This window comes from Artemia franciscana, chromosome 5 (assembly GCF_032884065.1).
Source record: "Artemia franciscana chromosome 5, ASM3288406v1, whole genome shotgun sequence".
NCBI classification, from domain to species: domain Eukaryota; kingdom Metazoa; phylum Arthropoda; class Branchiopoda; order Anostraca; family Artemiidae; genus Artemia; species Artemia franciscana.
Window position 1 is genome coordinate 50,708,055 of NC_088867.1, and position 24,259 is coordinate 50,732,313.

General features: G+C 33.0%; 1 protein-coding gene across 2 annotated transcripts; it reads right to left on the reverse strand.

Annotated features, from left to right (window-relative positions):
* Nucleotides 1-1,933: 1,933 nt before the first annotated feature.
* On the reverse strand, nucleotides 1,934-22,689 carry LOC136027557 (AN1-type zinc finger protein 1-like). 2 transcript variants are annotated; one of them, XM_065704924.1, is made up of 4 exons: nucleotides 22,602-22,689; nucleotides 12,014-12,298; nucleotides 8,284-8,442; nucleotides 1,934-2,858 (listed from the first exon to the last, which is right to left on the reverse strand). In XM_065704924.1, the coding sequence occupies exons 3-4, from the start codon at nucleotides 8,434-8,436 to the stop codon at nucleotides 2,268-2,270; spliced, it is 744 nt and encodes a 247-aa protein (XP_065560996.1). In that variant the 5' UTR covers nucleotides 8,437-8,442; nucleotides 12,014-12,298; nucleotides 22,602-22,689; the 3' UTR covers nucleotides 1,934-2,267. The 2 variants fall into 2 exon arrangements, with proteins under 2 accessions (XP_065560996.1, XP_065560997.1); XM_065704925.1 differs by lacking the exon at nucleotides 12,014-12,298 and having other exon boundaries at nucleotides 22,602-22,624.
* Between the last annotated feature and the right edge of the window lie 1,570 nt (nucleotides 22,690-24,259).

A 24,259-nucleotide genomic window follows, 5' to 3' on the forward strand; every position in this document is an offset into this window, starting at 1 on the left:
GAATTAGGGAACTAATATGAAAACGCCTGAAAATGTTGCCCATTTGAGTCAGACCCAACTCTATAATATATTTTAGAAAGCTGATCATTGAGGAAGGGCGAAACAATTGGATTATTCTTATTTAACAATACTTCTGATAATCTCCAGCGGTAAATATCTCTAATTAGGATTAGTCTCCCACTTGGCTAGTCAATTTTTAAAGTATTTTTTTTTGTAATTTCATCTACCTGCTAGTTCCCAGTTATGCCCGAGTGGCTTGGAACATACTGAAGGTGAGTTCTTACGCCTCTTTAAGCAAGATTATCAATAATGCTAAGACAATGAAATGTGTCTATATCCATCTTATACTGAGAAGCTGAAGACAGCAGTTCTAGACTGGACAGAGAGTCAGAATAAACTATAATATTTTGTACATTAGCAATCAAAGGTTGATTGTTCATGAGGTGAGAGCAATGGGAGTAAGTTCTTTAGTCCACTTTGAGAAATTAGTGTTTATTATGGGGATTGACCAGCTCCATGGAATGGTTTCGGGGAATATTTGTGCAAAAGACTTTACAGGCGTTGGGATTTTCTTCTGGGTTTTGGCATATTCATTTGCAATACTTCTATACATGGATGGATTTCTTAACCAGTTATGTAGGGTATGTGAGCTATTGGCTTTAATTTTTGTCACATAATTTATCAAAAGAAATCTTCGTCTTTTAATTATTGTTGATAATCCACTCTCTAAGAAGAAACTTAGTACTTGTTGGTTTTCTAGGACCAAATATGAGACGGATTATGTCATTTTGTGTTATTTTAATTTTTGCATATGGTTCTTTACACAAGCACCACAAACAATGAGCCCAAAATCAATATGGGGTCTTGTATGTGATTCATAAAATTGGAGTAAAGTTTTCTCATTACAACCCCAAGGTGTGGATAGTAGTCTTTTTATTTTTCTATAGCATTTTTTTTTATTGTGTTTGTGATGTGAAGGTGGAAATTAAGTTTTTGGTGAAGTGTGAGACCTAGGTAATTAATTAGATTGTCCTATGGAATAATTATTCCATTTAGAATTAGTCTTGCATTAACATTATTTTGCTTACGGTGGAATTGGATGAATTTTGACTTGGTGGGTGCAATGGCTAAATCAGAAGTTTGAGAAACTTTTTCAAATTGTAAAAGTGACTTTTGCAACTTCGAATGTGCAATCTCAAAGGTGTTGTCAGTTGCCCATAATACCACATCATCAGCATATTGTAAATTGGTGTGTGGGAGGTTCATATCCCAGAGAAAAAGGGAGAAGAGGAGGCAGCTCAGGACTGCATCTCGTGGAAGACCTTTAGTTATTCTAGTTTTGGGTGAGGAGGCCGAACCTACCTAAGCAATGAAATTTCAATTTTCTATTAAAGATTTTATAAGGGATACTAGCTTGTGAGGTAATCCAAGACTTACAAGTTTAGCTAAAAGGATCTGGTATTTCACATTGTCATATGCCCCTTCATAAGTCTAGGAATGCAGCAACTAGGACATTATTTTTGGATGGGGATCCATTTATTGCATTTGTTAGCAATATAAAAGCATCTGTTGAGGAGTGGTGTTTCCTGAACACCACTCCTGGGTTACTCGTCTCTAAGTTACTCATAACAGCAAAAATTTCCAACATAACGGTTTCTTTCAGTTTCTCTAGTGATATTACTTAAAATAACCCAAACTGATGATGCAGATGAAAAATTACATAATAGCAACTTTTGAATCCTTTGACATAACACTTAATATGCTATTTTTAATTCATTTTCGACTTGTTTTTAAAAATTGTAGCGAATTGATGAGAAAAACAAAACAGCCCAGCAGTTTTGATAAGCTCTGGTTGACTAATACCCCGACAAAGCTACGAAAGCTATGAAATTGAGCTTCAGTTATGAAATTAACTTGATGCTAAGAATATGAATTAGACAAACCTTTTTATTTTACAAAAAAGGATATTTTACAAAAAGGGAAACACAGAAAAAGTAATGTGCACTTTCTAAATTCGCAATTAAAAAAAAAAAAAAACTTTGGAAGGAAAGCTAAATAAAAATTCATATTTCTCCTAAGAACAACTACTTGGGTGATTTTTTTTTAGTCCCGTACTACAGATAAGACTGAGCAGAACAATGTTTGGAAAGGCAAAACAATTTAAAGATTTAAATATATTTTTTTTTTTTTTTTTTACAGACTATTAACAGAAAAACTACGAATCAAACTTCACTTTTGACAATTTCACTTTTGACAAGGATCCATTTTTATTCACTAATAAATAATTTCAAGGTATGGGTACTGCCACTATGTGAAAATTCAGACTCTACCAATTCCATAATTTTGGCACCAGTTCTGTCATACAGATTAGTATCTTCCTTAAAGAGACATAATTTTGGAACGTTCAATTTATGATTATTATTAACAACATTACATAAAGAGGCAATGCTATCGACTGCCTTTCCAACTGACCAATATTTGGACACAAAAACAGGTATATCTCCTTTTTCACTTTTCACAAGAAAAAATACTTTCTCCTCTTGTGGAATGTTGTTCAATCCAATCGCTTTTTGTTTGATCTTCATTAACTGCACTTTAGCTGACATTTTGGAGCTTTTTCCAACCATTGGTCTACTAAGCTGCACGGCCTTTTCTTGGATCTTACGCACCAATTTAGATGTTTCTGGCATGTATTCTTTAGGAGGAACGTAGCTGATGCACGAGTGCGTATCTGGAAAACGATGCGTGAGACAAAAATGTTTTGAACATCCTGGACATTCAAGCCGACTTACATCACGATGACAACAATTAGGAAAAGAGCATTCATGTGTTCCTATTTTGCCAAGTACTTTTGGAGCCTGAAAAATAAACAAACTTTACTATGTTGAAGTCTTAAAAAAATAAGATAATAACTATTAAATGATCAATACACGTTAAAACTTCGATAAAATTTCCGGTTTAATGGATGTAAAAATGAACAATGAATCCAAACAAAGCTCCCAAGTGCATGTAGCACGTGTTCCAGACAGTCGGATCGGCCTGGAGCGCATTGAAGGTGGAAGCGTAGCTTGAACCCTGGGTAAACAGCAGCGGTAACTAGAACACAGAAGGTTATATTCCAGTAGCCCCTCTGATGTATATTTCAATGACTGCAATTTAAGAACTTCTCTCTTCTCATAAAGGTTGGATTGGTTGCTTATCCTCAAAAAGATCCAACAAGGATTTCAACTGTAACCTATCATTGCGTTGAGATCGAACAGCTCTTTTCGGTAGATAACAGGATAACAAGAAATTAGGGACGCGCTCGTGGGGTCTGGACTAAGCATGGGCACTGTTCCTATTTTTATTTCTTTTTTTTGTGTAACCTTTTTCTGTCTTAAAAAAAACTGTCCGGAAAACAAAAACAGGACATCTGTTTTTGTCGGACCTGTTTCTGTTCTGTTTTTTGTTAACCTATTTTTACCCTTTCTGTTTTTTTTATCTGTTTTCTGTTTTTTTTTTCGTTCAACCAACTGCTTACGTTTAAGCTATTGTTAAAGCATGCTACCCTGGGGGGATTAAAAGGTCTTCATGCTTTGGTTGCCTCCCTTACCTTCGTGTAACCAATGCTGTCAAGTCCTATGGAGAAACTGATGCAGAGCAAGTTTTTGCACGTGAATTTTGATTTCAGTGATTATGAAATGGAAGAAGGCCCAAGTAGAGAGCAAGAGATTGATGCAGACGAAGATGATTTACCCGATGTCATAAATGAGGATATTGCTAATACCACGTCTGATATAATGACCCTGATCCATATCAAACGTGATATGGATCATGGATGACCCTTACAAGTTGGATGATGAAAGTGCATTTGATAAGTGAGCTGAAACTACATCTGATTTGGAGGCATCACTAGAGACATAGTTTTTACTTTATTTTATTTAGTTAGCTCTTATAACTACTGCTTTTTCAGCTAAGAAGAAGCTCTAGTGTAACAACTGGACATTCCTCCGAAGATTGAGAACCTGTAACTCAATATTAACTTTAAAGCTGGTCGAAATCAGAACCAGAAGCTTGCAATACTGTCACCTTAGATCTTTGAACAAAATAAGTAAGGTTAGGCAGTTTGCAAAGAAGTAGAAAGCGCTTTATAGTACAAGTCAGTAGAAAAAGTCGCTCTAATGATTTTTCAGTGTTTGTATTCAACAAATTTTAGACACCATGGATGGGTACAGAGACCTATAAAGATATAGAGACCCCACCCCAAAAATAAAAGAGATTCGTATTTGTAAGAACAGCTGACGGAACACTCGAAACAAGAATGTTTCTTAGTGACAAAATCAAAGTTTGAACTTCAGTTTGTTTTCCATTTTTTCATGGCTTCTATATCAAACAGTTCGTGGTAACGAACTGTAAGTAAGGAGCGATTCGGCTCAATAGCAACCCAAACTCTAAAAAATGGAACATTTTCCGTTTAGAGGCATATTTTCCTAATCTCAACGTCGTTTCATTTTTAATGTTCCTCAGCTAGTTTTAGTAGTCGTGTAACTGACCAATATCTTGACAAATATCTTGGTTTAGTCGTGTAAATACTGGTCCATATTTTTTGTACTTACATGTTTAGTACTCTGTATGCATCTTTTTGTTTGGTAATATAAGGGTATAATAAGTCAAATATATATGGTATTACTACTGCTTATAAATGTAGAGTATGTAACAAAATTTGTAAATTTGGATAAAAACTAATCCTGATTATTTATGTTTAATGAGGAAAGAGTGGAAATTTTCTCCAGTTATGTCAAACAAAGAAAAGCAGCCGGCGTTTTGAATCAAAAAGCCCCCCTTGTTCTTGTTGAAGTGCTCCTTTCTAAAAACATATTGACCGAGGAAGGTTTTTGCTGCTTTTCATTTTCATAAATATTCATAGTGATTAGACGCAGAAGAATGGTTGTATTTATTAAGGGGTACCTTTGAACTATCTTTGATCAAGATATGAGTCGTGTACCACGTCGGATTGACGCGTCTTAGTCTGTCTACGGTTTTAATCACCTTGAGATGACAAATCAGATATCATTAGCTAGCCGACATTTCATTTTATCGATCTACCAAATTATATTTTAAAAAATTGCCCTGGATTTGTTTTAGATTGAAAATACGTTTTTAATTGTTTTATTGTTTAATTGTTTAATATTTTATTGTTTAATTGTTTTAGATTGAAAAATACGCTAAAAGGATTTTTCAGCAACATACAATTTTGCGACATGCCTAGAGCTGCAATTTGCAGTAAATAATAATATACTTACTATATTCAGTGAATTATGATCATAGTGAATTATGATCAGTGAATATAGAATATTTACTATATTCACTGATTTTAGATCTATTACACAGTTCCTTTTAAACGTTTTCTTATTTTGGACTTTAATAAATCCAAAATCATTAACAGCTTCAGTAGTGAATATCAGTACAAATATTAAACTGTCAATTCACATTCATTTTTTACTTTTCAGTAATGTTGGTTAAGATGGTGATTTTTTTCTTTTCTTCGTCATTATAAGAAATAAAGACACAGTCTTTAGAAGACATGGGGATGTCAGATAAGATATTTATTTTTAAAGAATATCTATCACAAGCCCACAAAGGGCCGAATTCAGACTTCGGAGTCGAGAAATCACATATTCGCACTAAAAATGGAAAAAAAGCAAAAAAAAAAAATAATGAATAATCACATAATGAATAATCAATTATGATTCAGTAATTAAACTATAATAAGTCAATTGAAAAGTTAAAAAGATAAAAACAGAAAAAACTATACTTAAACAAACACAAGTCAGAAAAAGAATTAAAAGGGACATAAAAAAGGGGAGGGGGGGCTGCTTTTCATTTTCATAAATATTCATATTGATTAGATGCAGAAGGATGGCTGTATTTATTAAGGGGTACCTTTGATCAAGATACGAGTCGTGTACCACGTCGGATTGACGCGTCTTAAAGAATTAAAAGGGACATATATATATATATATATATATATATTTTTATATATATATATATATATATATATATATATATATATATATATATATATATATATATATATATATATATATATATATATATATATATATATATATATATATATATATATATATATATATATATAAATTAAAAGGGACACTAAAAAAGTGTCAATAATTTAACTGGAAAGTGTCAGCCCTATTCCTCTTAGTTTCTGCTCATTTTGAACTTGGTTCGTCTCTTTATTATGATTTCTGTTCGTTTTAAGCATCATTTATATTTTCATGGTGATTTATGGTAGCTTTACATGACTTTGTTTCTGCATATCTTTGATTTAATACAGCTCTTAAGTTTTCTTTGATAAATTTCTTTCGAGGAAAAGTTTTTTTTTTAATTAGTCTCGTAAAAAACGGGTTTATAAAGTAAACATTGATCCTAAATATCCAGCTTCACTTATTGGAGTCTGTATTACTACCCAAAGACAAATATAATTTTCAAGTCAATTGAAAAAAATAAATAATTGGTTCATTTTTTTTTTCAGAAAAGGTAGAGGGGCGACCCTGACCTTTTTTTATTGCTACAGCCATCTTTGCCCAGGGGCTTACAGATGACAGACGAGAAACCAAAAGTTTTCTTGCCTGTTTCCTATCCCTTAGATCTCATCTTGCTTTGAATAAGAATAACAATTCCACTGAGCCCTGTTAACGATTTTGAAATTTTTGAGGCAATCTGGAAGAAAATAATTTTTTGGTTATTTTGGCAGACCCAATATTTTTTCTTTATTTTTTGCGCAACTATTTTTTTGTCCAAGTTTTTGGTGTATTTTCTCAATATATTTTTCGTGAACTGGTGGTTCTTTGACCCACGTATTTATGTATAATGAAAAAAGAAATCACCAATGCAACAGCACAAACACAGAAATAAACATACACCATAAAAAGAAGAAGAAGAAGAAAGACAAAAGGAGAAAGGAAGACTTTTCCTACTTCAGTAATTAATATAGATAAGTACTTGAATGAGGCTTTAACCCTACTCATCCATCCAATTACATAGGTCAAACAGCTTAGCCATACACAATCAACCATAAAGAATAATCCATGGACAGGCAGTCGTGTTGTAAGTAAGTATAAGTCGTCATCTACCAAAAAATAAAAACAATAAAAAGACAAATAATTCAGAGGCGACAACCTAACCATAAGCTTTAAGCTGTTTAAGAAAAATTCTTCCCCTCTTTTTTCCGGCTCCATCTCTGGATGCATAAATATTTTTTTTTTTTTTTTGTGAACTGGAGTCGCCAAAAGCATTTTTTTTCTTTTTTTCACCTTTACAGCTAATCTTAGAAAGATCAGGAGATCATTGTTTTTAGGTTAGTCAATATTTTGAATGAAAGTTCATGAAAGTTCAAAGGAAAGTAAACAGTTGATGGGGGTTTGGGGGGAGTACGCAGCTAAGATTTTTGTATTAGAGGCGGTTGGGTTATTCCTTTGCGATTTCATACTTAATTTTTTTCGGGGAAGGGAGGGGGAGAGGCAAGAACCCTAGGAACGACCCTATTTACCAAGAACCGAAGCAACACCCAAAACGATTTGAACTATTCACGAAATTCATTTATTGAGCATTGTGAAAGCCATGTCAATTTATAACAATCTAGTAAAATTTTGCGCTTCAATTTATTTATTTCATGATCCACTGAATGTTCAAAACCCAAAGGTTGAAAACCCTGATATAAAATACGAAAATCATCAGTCTAATTTCATAAATCGGAAACAAGTCTAGAAAGGGTTCAAGAGTCACTTTTGAAAGATAAACATATAGCAGCCTCATATTTAGCTCTACTGGTTTTGCGCTTGTCCCAAACAAGGGTTGCAGTTTTAGATCTTCTTAAGACAAACGAGTTAACCATTAGGTTAGTCAACGCAATGACTTGATTAGTCACTTTTCGATACGAAATATAACTGATTGCTATTTTTTAAAATCTATGTTCGAAAATACTTTTCTTTATGAACAGAGTTCATGGCTTTTTCCATGGTGTCACTGAAAGATCTAAGGATTTGAAGACGCGAGTTTCAAAGCATTTGAAAGTCGTCCCTTTTTAAATTATGGTTACTTTTTTACAAGCTATATACCGTCCATTGAAGATTAAAATGGGCCAAAAAAATTCATTAGCTTTCAAAGCATTTATTTTCAATAGTTATTTTTATTCATCTTTCAGCATCCAGCCTGTGAATAACAGATTAAATATACTTTTTTTAAACATGTATAATTTTGAATTGACAACTTAATACTCACCGAGCTATTAACAGCTTTACATAAATGATCATCAGTGAATATATGCTCTTTACAAAAATATGTCTGGCAAAAATTACACAAAATTGGAAGAAAATCAATTTGTTTACAGCTCCCTAAACCACAGTGCTTCCCAAGGTCCGGTAATTCAGCCATTGTTATCTGAAATATTGAGAACTTAAATCATATACTATACTTTACGTCATCTATATCGTTATATTCTCTAAAAATCATCATATGAATTTCAAAAACTCAAAATAACTGTCATATACCATACCTAACTTTAATTTTTGTTAAGTTGGAGCTTTTATTCCATTCCCTAGCATTTCATACAGTCACTGTGTGAAACAGTGACTGCTTGTATTTACTTTTATACATACAGTCATTCACCTTACGCAGTCACTTTTCAAATGAAAAATTTTCAAAGATATTTGAACCTTTTTTCTCATTAAAAGTGAAATCAATTTTTAGACATGGCAAGAAAGTGTGAGCAAAATGAATGAATTTTTAGAGGTTTTGCGAGTTCAGGGTGCTAGAATAGGCTTGAAAATTAATGTTAAGAAGACTAAGTCACTAAGGCTCAGAATAAGTGAAAATGAAAAGGTGACGTTGGGTAACGAAAAGATTGGTCAGGTGGACAGCTTCACTTACCTTGGTAGTATTATTAGTAAAGACGGTGGGAGCAATGAAGATGTTAAAAGTAGAATAGCAAAGGCTCAGGGTGTTTTCACAGTTAAAAAAAAGTTTGGAAGAATAGGAAGATAAGTCTGATTTATGATTTAATTAACACCAGAAAAACACACAGAAGGGCTTTGAGGTTTCCAAGGAACCTGAAAGCGTTTACATTCTTCTAACGTGTGTAATACATTAATGATTTTTTTTGTGGTGTTGTACTGGTATATGTTTCTCTGAGGTAAATACAGGATTAGAAATACATTCCGCTTGATAATCTTAAATAGGGTTTTCTATGAATCTGGCCACCGCAAATTAGCCCTTCTTTAGAGACTGCATCTCCATTGCGGTTATCTACTCCAGCAACAACGTGCCATATATACTTTTGGGGTGGTTTCAAACCTTTTCTGCTTTTGAATTAGTAAAAACACAACCAAAAACACCCAAGAAGGTAATAAAAAAAAAGCAAGACAATGAATGAAGTTACTATCAGCACTATGTAAAATATACTATTATCATTTATAAGTATAAAGAAAGAAATACTATATTTTATTTTTTATTCATTTGTGGCTCTTAAATGAATTAATGATACCAATCAAACTCTTTTTGCAAGAAATACCGCAAAAAGCTTTTGTAATCCTAATTGTCAAACCGAAAACTTTTTGATGAAAAGCTTGAATTTATCCTTTTGGGGTCTTCAAAACCTGATTTGGTTATCTACTTTTGAGCCATATATATATATATATATATATATATATATATATATATATATATATATATATCAACTAGCTTATAACAGAAAGGTAAGACTACAAACTTAGTTTTACTGAAGTAATGAAACATTCTCATAGCTGAACTCGCTTAAGACGGAAAACATGACAAATGCAGAATACTCATTTTGTCATTTTAGAAAACCCTTATATTTCTTTGGGTAACACAGAAACGGAGAGTGGGGGAATGCTAAATGAATATTTATGGTCTGCATAACATGGAAAAAACTTTGAGAAATCAAAAGCTACATGAATATATATTCTCATTAAAGATACTGATTTTAAGTTCTTCAAAAAAAAAAACCTGCTTCCAGTACAATTTGTCTATCGTTTAATTTTATTAGGAAAACCAGATAGGATTATTAACTTTTTGGCCAGTATCATATCAGTTGGTCTAACACTGCAAAGATCATTTGGAGCACCATATTGAGAACTAGCTTTTAGTGAGTTTGATTCAACTGTATTCTGTATCACATTCAGCGTTTTGGATAAATGTTGATAATTACACAAATGATAAACTATTGCAAGAAAACGAAAATGCCGAGAAATGACTGCTCTCAGACTTTTCAAATTTTTATCAATGTTTTGTATATTTGATCAGGTTGTTTATTTTAGAAGTACTCCTGGAAATTGAAAAGGGATACACTTTAGAAAAAAATTTGTAGTAATTTGAGATATTTTTTAGATTTATTTTTTTGGCGGAGGGGGGGGGGCAATTCAAAATTCATTATCTAGGATAGTGGAGATTTAACGTTTTTCCCGATTGTTGAATTTATCTTTCGTTGAAAAGTGTTGTTGAAGTATAGAGAGACTTACAAAATGCTGAAGTAGAGTAAAAATCTCGATATAAAATGAAGAAACAAACCATAACGCAATATTCAACAAATAAATTGAGTAACACTTGAAGGTTTTTAAGTTCGTTTATAGATATGCAAAATCTCATGTAAATAAAGGCGTTTATGTGTTAATTAAATTTTAACTCATACATCTTTTTTTTTGCCTGCATTATTCCATTCTACTCCTGGAAGATAATTACAAAACTATTTAAAGCATTTCATGCACATGATATGATCGTTTTAAAACCGCAAGTCTCAATGGGCCATTGTTTATACAAAATAAAAGAGAATAAAAAAAGTTCCTGTGTAACTGAGCCCCTATTCAACTCATCCCTTGTGTAACCCAACCCCTATTTAACTTAACCCTCATGCAACTCAACCCCGTTTAACTAAATTCTCATGCAACTGAACCCCTATTTAACTGACCACTCATGAAACTCAACCCCTGTCTAAAAAAATCAGTTCAACTGAACCCCTATTCAACCCCCCCCCCATGCAATTTAAACCTCATTTAACTCAACACCCGTTGGACTAAACCCTGTTTGATTCAATCTCCATAAGACTAGTTCTATTCAGCTCAACCATTCTTAAATCAACAGTGTAACTAGAAAATGTAATTGAACCCTTTTGTCGGAAGTGATAAAAGCACACTGGAATAAAAATATTCTTTATTATTGGCTAATCCTCATTTATGTGTTTTATGTTTTGTTTTTAGGCTGCTTTGATGAAAAACTCTTCCTCTTCTCACATCTAAAAACAACAATTTTTATTGATATCATATATATTTCAAAATTAGCAAAATTTTAAGCCCAGGGCCTGAACTCACTTGAATCCTATCACACACCCTATCACATAGAAAAATATGGCCCATTATAGCCAAAGAGTTTAAAAACACATTAAAAAAAAATATTTTGTAAGAAAAATCTGCTGTTAACGCGGATTCAGGAATGAAAGCTTTTATCTTGATTTAATTATGCAGTTATAATATTACCATATGAATATAAAGTAAGAAATGGTGTGTTTTATTTTCTAGTCATTTCTGCTAATGAAAATAGAATAACCATATGTATGAAAAACTACCTGCTAGAATGCTCAAGAGATAAAAATAAATAATAAAACAAAATATAAGAACATGAATGTGTTTATTAGAGCTATAATATAAATATAAAGTTTTGGGACATATACAAATTTAGAAATACTATACTAAGCCTATTTTCTACTTATTTCTGAGTGTTCTGATGAATTGATTAGTCTCATCAAAATCTACTTGCAAGAAATACTTGATGGCGAAATAACAATATACATAAAACAGCCATATAGCCTAATGGTACCCTCCCCAAAATGTCCATTTTTTTTTTACTTTATCTTCATCTTCACGAATTTTCAAACAATTTGCATGTTTTTGGATGATTTTGACTGAAATGAATTTTTGCATGCCTCTTGCCAAAAACATACCTTATTAATGAAGGTGGTATTGAAATGATAAGCTATAAATGTAAAAACTAATTTAGGCACTGTTGTTTTCCAAGATAAAATTCAGTCCCAGGTCAGTCCACTTTTCTTCTTGTTCACGGAGGGACTCCTGGGTATTGCTGTTGTCTGGTTCTAGGTCAGGCAGTTCTTCAGTTGGTATAAATACTTCTTCATCAGGTAGCTTATCAAGCCTCCAAGAGTCATCTACAATATTAATTAATCTTCCATCCAATTGCACTTGACTATCCATGGGAAGTTTTGTGATAACTAAAATTTCAATGTCTACATAAATAATAGAGAAAAGTTTACAGCATTGCTTTAAATATCAAGGGAACAGAGATCTGACCCAATGGACTTGTTTCTAGTGAAACAAGGCCTATACTTTGATTATTTTCCTTTTACGAAGTTCCTTCTACAAATTTGGGATTTATGTTGTCAATTCCTTTTTTTTGTATGTTGACAACCTTCTCTTAGTTTAAAGCTATTGTAGTGAATAAACAAATTTATTCATTCAATTTGAAAAATATATATTATAATTATTAATCCCCTCCTCCAAGATCACTACCAATATATAAGTGAAAACAAACTCAGTTTGGTGCCCCATCAGAGACTGCGACTAGGGACAGTTGCCCTCTCAGTTGCTGGACTATTTGGGATTTATAATGTCACTTCTTTTTTTGTATATTGACAACCTTTTATTAGATTGAAGCTATTGTAGTGAATAAGCATATTTATTCATCCATTCTATTTAATAATTATGTAGCCCTTTGTAACTGAAAGTGACAGAGATGTCTCTACTCTTCTGAGTATAACAATAAATTTTGACTGATATTGATCTTTGACATTTTAAAATCTGTATTTTTGCATTTAATAATATATATGCCGAAACTGTTATTTTGGAGCCATTTTTAATATACATGTCAAGGATAGTAACATTTCAGACTAGATTAATTATATAGACATATGCTTATTATTTGACATGTTATGACATACTAGATAAATTATTACATCTTTACAACAGTACTTTCTAGTTAATTACTATCTTGTTATGTATGAGAGAACAAGTATGAATACAATGAAAACTGAGACGATAAACTATTTTCAATATTTTATTAAAAATAGAGTTGATGTGGTAATTTTTATGTCAATTTTGACACAATGACCAAATTATACTCTAGTAATAGAGTGGCATAGACTGTTTGTAATTTAGACTGAACACATTTAATTGAACAAGATGAAATGCCAAAGAGCACAATCTTAAATTTGCACACGTAGTATATACTAAAATAATGACCAAATCTAAATTATACCAATTATAAGGGATTTCTTAACATTATAGAGTCCATGTGCTAATATATCTGGGTTTAATGGCCTTTAATGCATAAAAACCAACACACTAGTGAAGACTAGTCCATTAACACTGCTTTTTCTTTTAAAATTACCAAACTATCTAATTTCACTTCAGCATGGAAGAAATTCCCCCCAAAAAACTATGAAGCCAAATTTAACATAAATATAAATTACCACAAATAAGAGTTATATTGCTACCCCTCAAACGCCCCAAAATATAGAGTATCATTTGCGATGCAATAAAGACTAAATAAATTGCCTAGATAAAACATTTTAATGAGCCAATGATTAATTTTATACATCTGAAGGTAAAATTAAATAGTTTTAATAGGACAAAAAAGTAGAAAATGTGACCTTTTCAAAGCAGTACAGCCAGATGTAGTACCAAGATCTATTTAGTATTAAGAAAACTTCACCAAATGAGCGTGGTGTTGCCACATCTTAAACTTCTCCCCCACTCCCCAAAAACAAAAATGAATCAGGAACAGATTTAAAAGGAAAACCCAATGGAATTTTTTTTTAATAAATTGATGGAAGAAGAATTAAATTCTTCAATTTTACAAAAAACGAAAAAATATATATTTTGGTTAAGAATTTGGTAAAGAATTAATAACATTCTTGCTTTTTATTAGAGTTTGTTACATACGCAAGGACTGACAAAATCTAAACTAAATCCAGTGTAAGGGTATCTCAACATTTTATATTATCTGTGCTAATGTCACCTAATACAAAAATAACACCAAATTGCATGGTCAGCATTAGACGCTGTCAAATGGCATCTAATAAGCCACAGTAGTTAGTTCTAATCACTAATACTATTTTTTCTAAGCTGGCCAAACCATGCTGTTTCACTTAAGCAGGGAAAAACTTACAATAAACAATGAAGCAAATCACAAGCTTCATGCAGCCAATGGGTTAATTGTATACATTTGAAAATAAAAATAGCGTAAAAAGACAACAAGTAGCAAAAATAAGACATTTTCAAAACAATAATACCAAATGTATTACCAACTCCTGTTTTATATCAAGAAGTTTTACCATAAAATGTGTAGCTTTAGCGTCTCTTAGATTCCCCTCCCCCTACCCCAAAAATACAATTTGAACAAATAGGATTAAAAAAAGAAACCACTGGAAATTCTTTCTCATATATTGGACTAATAAGACTAAATTGATTATAACAAATATTTGTTATTCTAGAAGTTTTGGAAGAATTTTATTCCTAAATGTTATAATGAAAAAGAAAATGCACAAAAAATATATTTCGTTTCCAATAAAGGGTAAATGCCACTCTAATTCATGGCAGATTCGAGAGATTTATTTAATTTAGGTTTCAGTCATTTATTCATAGTAATTTTTGCTCATTTTAAGTGGTAAACTAAATAAAAGAAAAGGTGTTTCGAAATGAAAGCAAAGAGCAATATAAAAACTGAAAAACAAATATTGTCTTATATAAAAGGGGGCTGTCACCCCCTTATCCCCATTCTTTATATTTGCACTAAAGTTTAGCAGGCCATGTACCTCATTGAAATTTCAATCAACATCTATCGTTTTATAAATCTTTAGGAATTACAGAAGAGGACACCAGCATGACAGCCACCCTAAAGTACAGGACAATTTATGTAGTTTCAAGCTGAAATGTTTTGCTTTACTCTTATTTGAACACAAAACTAGTTCCATGATTAATTTAAATATGTATATAACATTATATTTATAATTATTCTTAACATGAAGGAGTACTCCACCCCATGGCCCATCTTTTTAAGTTTATTTTAAAATGTCACATGAATTCTGCAAAAATAATGTTCCCTGCCGGAAAAGGGAGAAAATTTTCTTTTTTTTTTTTTTTCAGATCCAGTGTTCGGAAAAGTGCTTTTCCTAGGGGACAGTCCCAACCACCGATCTCCCTTCCACCAGGTAAGCATATTTTAATCCACATTCTGGAGCAGGAGAGATTCTCCTACTAGGATAATATTCAAGGTACAGAGTATATTCAGCTACCCTTTGGAATGTCTATGAAAGACACAAAGCCTTATTATTTAGGCTATCAAGAAAAACTTTGAAAGACTTATGGCATGTTTGCCAAAACAAAGAGATAATTTGACAAGAATTGCCAAGATGACCTTGTAATTCTCTGTTTAGTCCCCATATATTTTTAACAAAATTTGCTTATAAACCCCTGCTCTTTACGCTAAAGTTTTTTACTGTTTTAAAAAGTAGAGTTAAGACAAAGAGTCAAACTTCAGCGTAAAGAACAGGGGGTTGAGGAGGGAACAGCCCCTTTCATATACGGAGTAATTTCTGTTTGTTTTAAGTTTTAATGTTGCTCCTTACTTTCAGTTAAAAAAACTTTCAGTTAAAAAGTGCTAAAATTGACCAATTTTGTGTGCAACACAGCAATTTTCATTGCTCTAGTAGAAAAACAAATTATGCATGTCATGACTTGCACCACAACACGCACATAGCCCATTAAAGTATACTTGGATTAGTAATAGTTCAATATTTTAATGTTTTTGCCTGGTTATTTTGAACTTAAAAAATGAGATTGGAAAAAAATGGCCTGTGCTTTTTCTTATTTCCTCTACATTTTCCTAAATCAAACATCCAGAAGGGATTTGGAAGGTATATCCCCTTTCAATCCAGATTGTTTTGATAATGAAGATCCACACTCTTAAATACAGACTGCCATGGTGGCAAATTATCATGCTTATCAGAGGTTCTAACTCAACTACATCCCCAATCACAATATGGTTAGGTAACAGCTTCATTTTCTATGAGTTAAATCTCAAAGTTTAACCCTTAACTTGCAGGGTGGGGTTTCTCAGACCCCAGTCCTAATTTTTTCTACTACTGGGTTATGCTAAGAAGCTGATATTTTGTGCATTCTTTGGACCAGTTGAGCATTAAAACATTGGTAAAAGAGCATCTTGAAATCACTTACACCTGTGTAGAAACAGGGCTCTGAGGCCCAGCAAACCTCACCCTGCAGTTTGTACAACTTTTTCTGGCTTACCAAAGAAATCAACTTTTAGTTTTTAGAGAAAAATTAGTTTGATTTTCAACTGAATTAAGTGTCTTTTAACTTAACTAAGATTTTAGTTTTTACTGGACCCTTTTTAGTTTATTTCTTTGGGCAATTCTAATTTTCTTTGGTTTTTATGGTACTTGGTATTTACCAAGTGACATATAGCAATCGCATTTTCTGTTGGTCTGTCCTGGTTTTGCTAGTTTGAGCACTTCTAGATAAGCTAGGACAATGAAATTTGGCAGGCATATCAGGGACCAGACCAAATTAAATTAGACATAGTCGTTCCCCCGATTCGACCATCTGGGGGGGGGGAGGGGAGTGGAGGGATAGTTAATTTGGAAAAATTAGAAAAATGAGGTATTTTTGACTTACAAATGGGTGGTGTGATATTAATGAAATTTGACATTTAGAAGGACCTCGTAACTCAGACCTCTTATTTTAAATCCCGACCGGATCCAGTGTCATTGGGAAGGGGGCGAGTTTGGGGGGAACTAGAAATCTTGAAAAACACTTAGAGTTGAGAGATCGGGATGAAAATTGGTGGGAAGAATAAGCAAAAGTCCTAGATATGTGATTGACATAACCGGATCGGATCCACTCTCTTTGGGGGAGTTGGGATGGACCTAATTTGTTAATTCAGAAAAATTAGAAAAAATGAGGTATTTTTAACTTACAAATGGGTGATTGGATCCTAATAAAATTTGATATTTAGTAGGATATTGTGTCTCAGAGCTCTTTTTTAAATCCTGATCAGTCAGGTGACATTGGGGGGAATTGGAGGAAGAAACCAGAAATCTTGGAAAACGCTTAGAGTGGAGATATTGTGATCATATTTGGTGAGAAGAGTAGGCACAAGTCCTAGATACGTGATTAAGATAACCAGACCAGATTGGCTCACTTTGGGGGGGTTTGGGGGGGAGTCATTCAGAAAAAATAGAAAAAATAAGATAAGTTTTTAACTTATAAATGGGTGATCAGATCTTAATGAAATTTGATACTAGAAGGGTCTTGTGCTTCAGAGCTCTTATTTAAAATCCCAACCAGATCTGGTGACATTGGGAGGAATTGGATGAAGAAACCAGAAAGTTTGAAAGATATGAAAATTGAGGTATCTTTATCTTAAGAATGGGTGACTGGATCTTAATGAAATTCAGATATATAGAAAGATCTTGTGTCTCAGATGCTCTATTTTCAATTTGAATCGGATCTGGGAGCACAGAGGGGTGGAGGGGAGAAACAGAAATCTTGAAAACCGGAAATTTTGGAAAACACTGGTGAAGATTGGGATGAAACTTGATGGGAAGAATAATCACAAGTTCTAGATACATTATTGACATAACTGGACCAGATCCGCTCTCTTTGGGGGAGTTGGGGGTGGGGGGGATTTCCAGTGATTGGGCGAGTTTGGTGCTTCTGGACATGCTAGGACAATGAAAATCGGTGGACATGTCAGGGACCTGCACAAATTGACTTGATAACAGTCATTTCCCCAATTCGACCATCTGGAGAGCTGGAGGGAGAGGAAAAACTGACAAAATGAGGTACTTTAAATTTATAAATGGGTGATTAGATCTTAAAGAAATGCGATACTTGGAAGGACCTTGTGTCTCAGAGCTGTTATTTTAAATCTGAACCGTATCCAGTGATATTTGTGGGAGTTGGAGGGGGAAACAGGAAATCTTGGAAAATGCTTAGAGTAGAGAGATCAGGATGAAACTTGGTGGGAAAAATAAGCACAAGTCCTAGATTCATGATTGACATAACCAGACTGAATCTGCTCTCTTTGTGGGAGTTGGGTGGGGGGGGGGACTAATTCAGAAAATTAATGTCCCAGAGCTTTTTAGAAATCTTGGGAAATGCTTTGAGTGGAGAGATCTGGATGAAACCTGGTGGTTAAAATAAGCAAATGTTACAGATACATGATTGATGTAACCAGACTGGATCTGCTCTCTTTGGGAAAGGTAGGGGAGGGATCCATTGCTTTGGCAAGTTTTGCACTTCTGGACATGCTAGGACAATATAAATTTGTAGACATCTCAGGGACCTGCACAAATTGACTGGATTAAAGCGTTTTCCTGAATTTGACCATCTGGGGAACAGAAGGGAGAGGAAAAATTAGAAAAAAATAGTTTTTAATATACAAATGGGTGATGGGACCTTAATGAATTTTGATATTAGAAGGACCTATTGTCTCAGTGCTCTTAGTTTAAATCCTGATGGGTATTAAGCCTCTGATTTTTCTTTTAAATCAATCTATTGAAAAATTTTGCTAGAGCTCATGCCATATGAGCTCTTGGCTCTTCCAACCTTGTCGTAAGTGCCATATGAGCTTTTAGCTCTTGTTAGAGCTGGAAAAGATCATTTATAGCTCAAATATGATTTCCTATGAATCAGCTGACAATCTGTACCAATACTATGAACAAGTCAGATACTTCTTACTAAGGAGACACAAGAGCTTTAATCTTGTTTTACACTTTTTGGGTCTCAATAGACACAAAGACCTAAAACCCCCTGAAAAGGCATCAGACCTTTTCATCACAGCTGAGAATCTTGAGAGGACTTTCCTTCAAACCAATGCCAAGACTCATGAGTACCACCCTTATTATAACTTATGTATTGTAGACATGGTTATGTAGCTATATAACTTCTGTATGTAGACATGGTAAGTAAACATGGTTAAAACCAGTCAATGTCATAGAGATACAAGCCTTTTTAGACCTACTGTATATCACTGGAGTATTTAAGTTTATAATAAAGATTGCAAAGTTCACTTTGCAGATGATGGAACTGGGCAGGATAAGTTTCAACAATGTGCTTCCTATATAATCAGTAAATAACTTCAAAGACCACACTGCCTTTCCATGACAAAAGTAAAACAGTTCAAAATAGGGATGAAACCTTTTTATTGACAGTGAATAGATATAAAATTATTTAACTAGATATTTCAAACACATATACAGTGTTCTTCATCAGCATGATGATGAACACTGTAAATGTGTTTGAAATATCCAGTTAAACAATTTTATTTCTATTCACTGTCAATAAAAAGGTTTCATCCCTATTTTGAACTGTTTTACTTTAATCAGTAAAACATTTTTCTTTTTTTGTTTATTAAATTCAAACTTTCCTTCAGGAGTGAATATGGATACAAAGACTTTATTTGGAATACAGAAATCTTAGTTGTTTTACAGCAACCATTCTTTGGATTTTCTTTCAGCAAATCTAATTTTTTTTTTTATTGTCAAAGTGCAAGAAAACATTTTTTATTCACATACTCCCCAATGGTTATCAAAGCAGGTACAGCTTATATTTCTACTGTAGTTTAGTGTGCCAATTAATAGCCCCTCCCTTAGATTTTGAGAAATATTACATTCCACTTTCATGAATTTGTACTCCTGGCAACTCTTAGATTATTGACAGGGAAACTTACCTATGTTACCTACCAAACTCAACTGCAGACATCTGTTGAAGCCTTATTCATAATTAGTACATTGTTTTATCATGTACATTGCTTTATTGCCTTATATGCACAAATAAACTCTCTCTCCTCTCTCTAAAAAAAAGAAGAAAAAAAATTTTTCTTCTTCAAGTTGAAACAAGTTGAGCACAAACTTTTGTGCTCAACAAAATGCTTTGGTATTATAAATTAAATATTTCCAAATGTTGAATTGTTTTTTTAGTTTTTTTTTATTATTTATTCTTTAGCTTGTTTTACTGCTCCTAGGATACTTGTCCTCTACCCTAGATATGGCTCTGGTGCATGCACAATGAATTTTTGATACATGACTGAATAGGTTAACACTAAATAGAGGGCAAACTGGGATGTCAAACCAAAACCTGAAACCACCATAAGCAAAGTTTTCTACAGGAGGTTCAACACTACCTCATCTTGCTGGACATGCAAATCAAGGTATTGTAAGATATGATTAAATGTTCTAAAGTAGTTTCCAGAATTGGGACTATTGAGACACAAACATCTTATGAAAATGGTTAATATTGAGCAGTTCATATTATTGACCTAAAAATAAAGTGCATATACCACTAGATGTCATTTTTTATACTCTTTCTGAATATAATAATTGCTTTTCTCACAAATTCAATTTTAAACCCTTGTAGGACCCTTGAAAATAACTATTTCATTCTATTTTTTGGGGTATAAAAATGGGTGTAACATTTTGTTTTCAACTTAATATTTCATTATAAATCCATTTTGTAAAAATTGTATAATTGACAAACATTGATTTGTCAAGATTAATTTGAATAGAAAAAAAAATCAAAACAAATCCTCCATGTTTTCTTCTTATTCTCTTATGCCACTTAAAAACTGGGTGTAAATCTTTTTTCTATAACATTTTTATATATTTGTTTGTACAAACAAACACACAAATGCCATCTAGCAAATCTAACCTAATCTTAACCTAAATTAACAGTAGGCCTATTTGTATATTAACATGTTTTTTTTCTAGGTGGCATTGACAGTGTCTAATTATGAATTTAGATTAGCCTATTTAAAAACAGAAAATGAAGTTGAATTCATGTTTGTTTTTCAGAATTCTGTTAGAGAAATTGTATAAAAGTAAAAGAAGTGAAGATAAGGGTTCTGTCACAGCAAAATATTTGGGTAAAGTTTATATTAATTGACTATTCAGGTAGCTAAGAAATAAACTTACCTCTATAGTCAGAATTGCAGCCTGAATCCAAATTTAACATGCAACTGCATTGCAAATGAACTATACCCCCATCCTTACACATACCAATTCAGGGTATATATTTGCACATTGGGTTTTTGGTAAAGTTCAAACTTACCTTTATAGTGAGAATTGTATCCTGAATCCAAATTTAATCTTCATTTGCATCTGAAAGGAACTTTATCCTCACCTCCCTAATGTGCAAATATATATCCTGAATTGGTATACATAGGGGTGAGGGGCAAAGTTCATTTTCAATAATAGCCTAGCATTATTCTGCATATTATGAAGTAAGAATTGTTTTCTTAAAATGCTTCCTTATTTACTGAACTACTCTGAGACTCACACCAACAACAGCCATTTCAGTAAAATTCTATTTAATTGACTTCTTGCTATCTTGGAGAGGGTTTAGGTTAGGAAAATGAAACTTTCAGGGATGGATCTACAGGCTAAAGTATGTCCCGGGAAGGTATTATAAAATACCCACCTCTACCCCTTCTCCCTCTAGAGGGCCCAGAAATTTGCCTACATGACAGGTCTATGCCTATTGAAATTTTAACAAAATAACATTTTATCTTAATTTTCAGATACTAGTTGCTTTTTCTCTGCCTTTAGTTCTGAAAAATGCAATTCCTGTTATTTGAGTAGAATTTTGAGCCATATCAATGTTTTGTTTGTTTTTTTTATTTAGGAAATGTATTAGCATATCTTTAAAACCTTATAAAATGGAATTGGGCAAAGTTATGAAGCTGAAAACAATTTTGCAGTACTTCATTCAAGCAAAAGATCTATTTTGTAAGGTTTCACTTTTATAACACACATTTTTTTAAAGGTCATCAAAGGTCAGGGCCCTCTAGAGGGAGAAGGAGTGCAGGTAGGTACTTCAAAATACCTTCCCGGGACATACTTTAGCCTGTAAACCCATCCCTGAAAGTTTCATTTTCCTAACCTAAGCCCTTTCCAAGATAGCAAAAAGTCAGGATCAAAATTCTACTCAAATTTAGGCTAATCAACTTCAAAGGTTTAAAAAGGCTTAAAACTGAATTTGCAAGAAAATCAATCAGTATATTCAAAAAGAGCATAGAAAATGGCATGTATGTTAACTTAATATGTAGGTCAATAATATGAACTGCTCAATAGGCCTATTTACCAGGAAAACAATTCTTGGCCTACTATAAAACATGCAGAGTAATTATAGCCAACATGTTTTGGCATTAGTTTCACTATCCACCTGAATGTGCAAGTAAATATCCCCAATAATATATTTCCCATGCATTCTGCTATGCATCACTCTTGTTTTTTCATAACTGATTCAATTTATGGGTGGGCTACAAGTGACAAATTTTCTATGATAGCAAACACTAGTTAGTATGGGGGTTAAGGCCCCAAAGGAAAATTTTAAGGACGGACCTTTGCCTTCTACAATGTTATTTATTCAGCACATACTTTTGGATAATTTATACAATTAAGAACACAAAAACTTGAAAATAGTCAGCCATTCACTTACGTGTCGAATATTATTCTATGTGAACTAGATAGGAATAGAAAGCAAAGATAAGCTAGCCAACGGAAAGAAGCTTTAAAAACAGGTAGCACTAGCAGTCTCCCCTAAAGCGCACAAAGGCACATACAAAACGTAGGTAATACTGTATAGACGTCCCAGTGAAATAATTTTATGAAACCAATCAATTTTGTGCTTGGGCTCACTTAAAGAACCGTTCAAAGGGACGGAGCGAAACCAGGTTAAGATGCCACAAGTGTTTTGGCCTGGGGGACGCAGTGGCTTTGATCAGATTTATCACTTTGATTCGGCTTTTTTTGCTTATGTTGGAGTTGAGAGAGGGATGCTATACTTAATTTTTCCTGAGCCAAATTCCAAATGGGTTGATATACAGTTTTTATTTCTTAAAATAGTAGTTATAATCCATTTATCCTCGTCTACAGAATAGTAAATTGGTGAGGGGAGGGGGAATGGCAACAAATTAAATTAGCGAAAACAAATGAAAAAAAAAAATCTACAAAACACAGATAAAGTTCAAAATAATAGTACTTCAACAACAAAATATTAATATACCTCTAAAACAAGTTTAGCACTTGTAAATGAGGTGTAAAATGAGATAATCAAATAAAAATCAAAAGTCCAAGTTTTCCACTATACGGAAACCGAAAATATCTTCATTTGGCCTTTGATACGCTATGATTTCTAATTGAGTCACACAGGTGAACCTCTTTTTAAATAAAGGGAAAGTTAATAATTGGCATTAAAAAAATTTTCTTTGGGATATTAAATGGAGTCTCATCCTGAAATGATAGAGAGATCCAGTATTTACCCAAAAATTTAAACGAAAATATGTTTTCACCAATGAATATAATAATCATACGCATAAATATTTTTAATAAAAATCCATAACAGAAGAAAAAATGCACAAAGACCGTACTACTAAGTAAATCACACTTTGTGCAGCATTGCGTTTAATAACAATATACTACTAACAACACAGCCAAGCTCCAAGCTTCCCGAGGCTATGACATCGACGCACGCTCCTCCTCCATCCCAATCTATTCACAACCTCCCTCTTTATGCCCTCACAGGAAATTCCCATTTCCCTTAAGTCTTTATTTACAATTACTTCCCCACAGTCGCGGTTGACCTGCTTTTGTTTAACCCTAGACGGTTGGCAGAAAAGGACAATCTTCGGCTATCTGTTATCTTTCGTTCACAGAAAGTGTCACATTCATCCCAATAAAAACTGCATAAAACTCATAAAATCAATAAAACTGAGGACTAAAGGTGTTCGATGACTCGGGCACTTCTCGATTATTAACCTAAGTGTAAAAGTTTGGTTGGAACATCCGCTACCCTTCCTAAAACCACACTGTTCTTCTCTTAAAACTTTGTCTACAGCATTTCTAAGTCTAAAAAATACCATCATACTAAGTAATTTGCTACCTACAGAAAGGAAGCTAATGCTTCTATAATTACCACTCTCACCCTTTATCACTTTTTTTTTATACAGGTGTTTACTTAGGGTTTACTGAAAATCGCTACTTCTCCTTTTTCAAAAATGATATTTATAATCTTCAGTTACTTATTTCTAACCTCATAGCTATCGTATTTAAGAAACTCATTTACCACACTATCAGCACATTTGACACTATTATCCT

Bases quoted from the DNA above. Each gene is read 5' to 3' on its own strand.
- LOC136027557 (XM_065704924.1), bottom strand. From the start codon at position 8,436: ATGGCTGAATTACCGGACCTTGGGAAGCACTGTGGTTTAGGGAGCTGT. The intron at 2,859-8,283 runs GTGAGTATTAAG...TTTATTTTTCAG, and splicing joins GTAAAGCTGTTAATAGCTCG to GCTCCAAAAGTACTTGGCAA.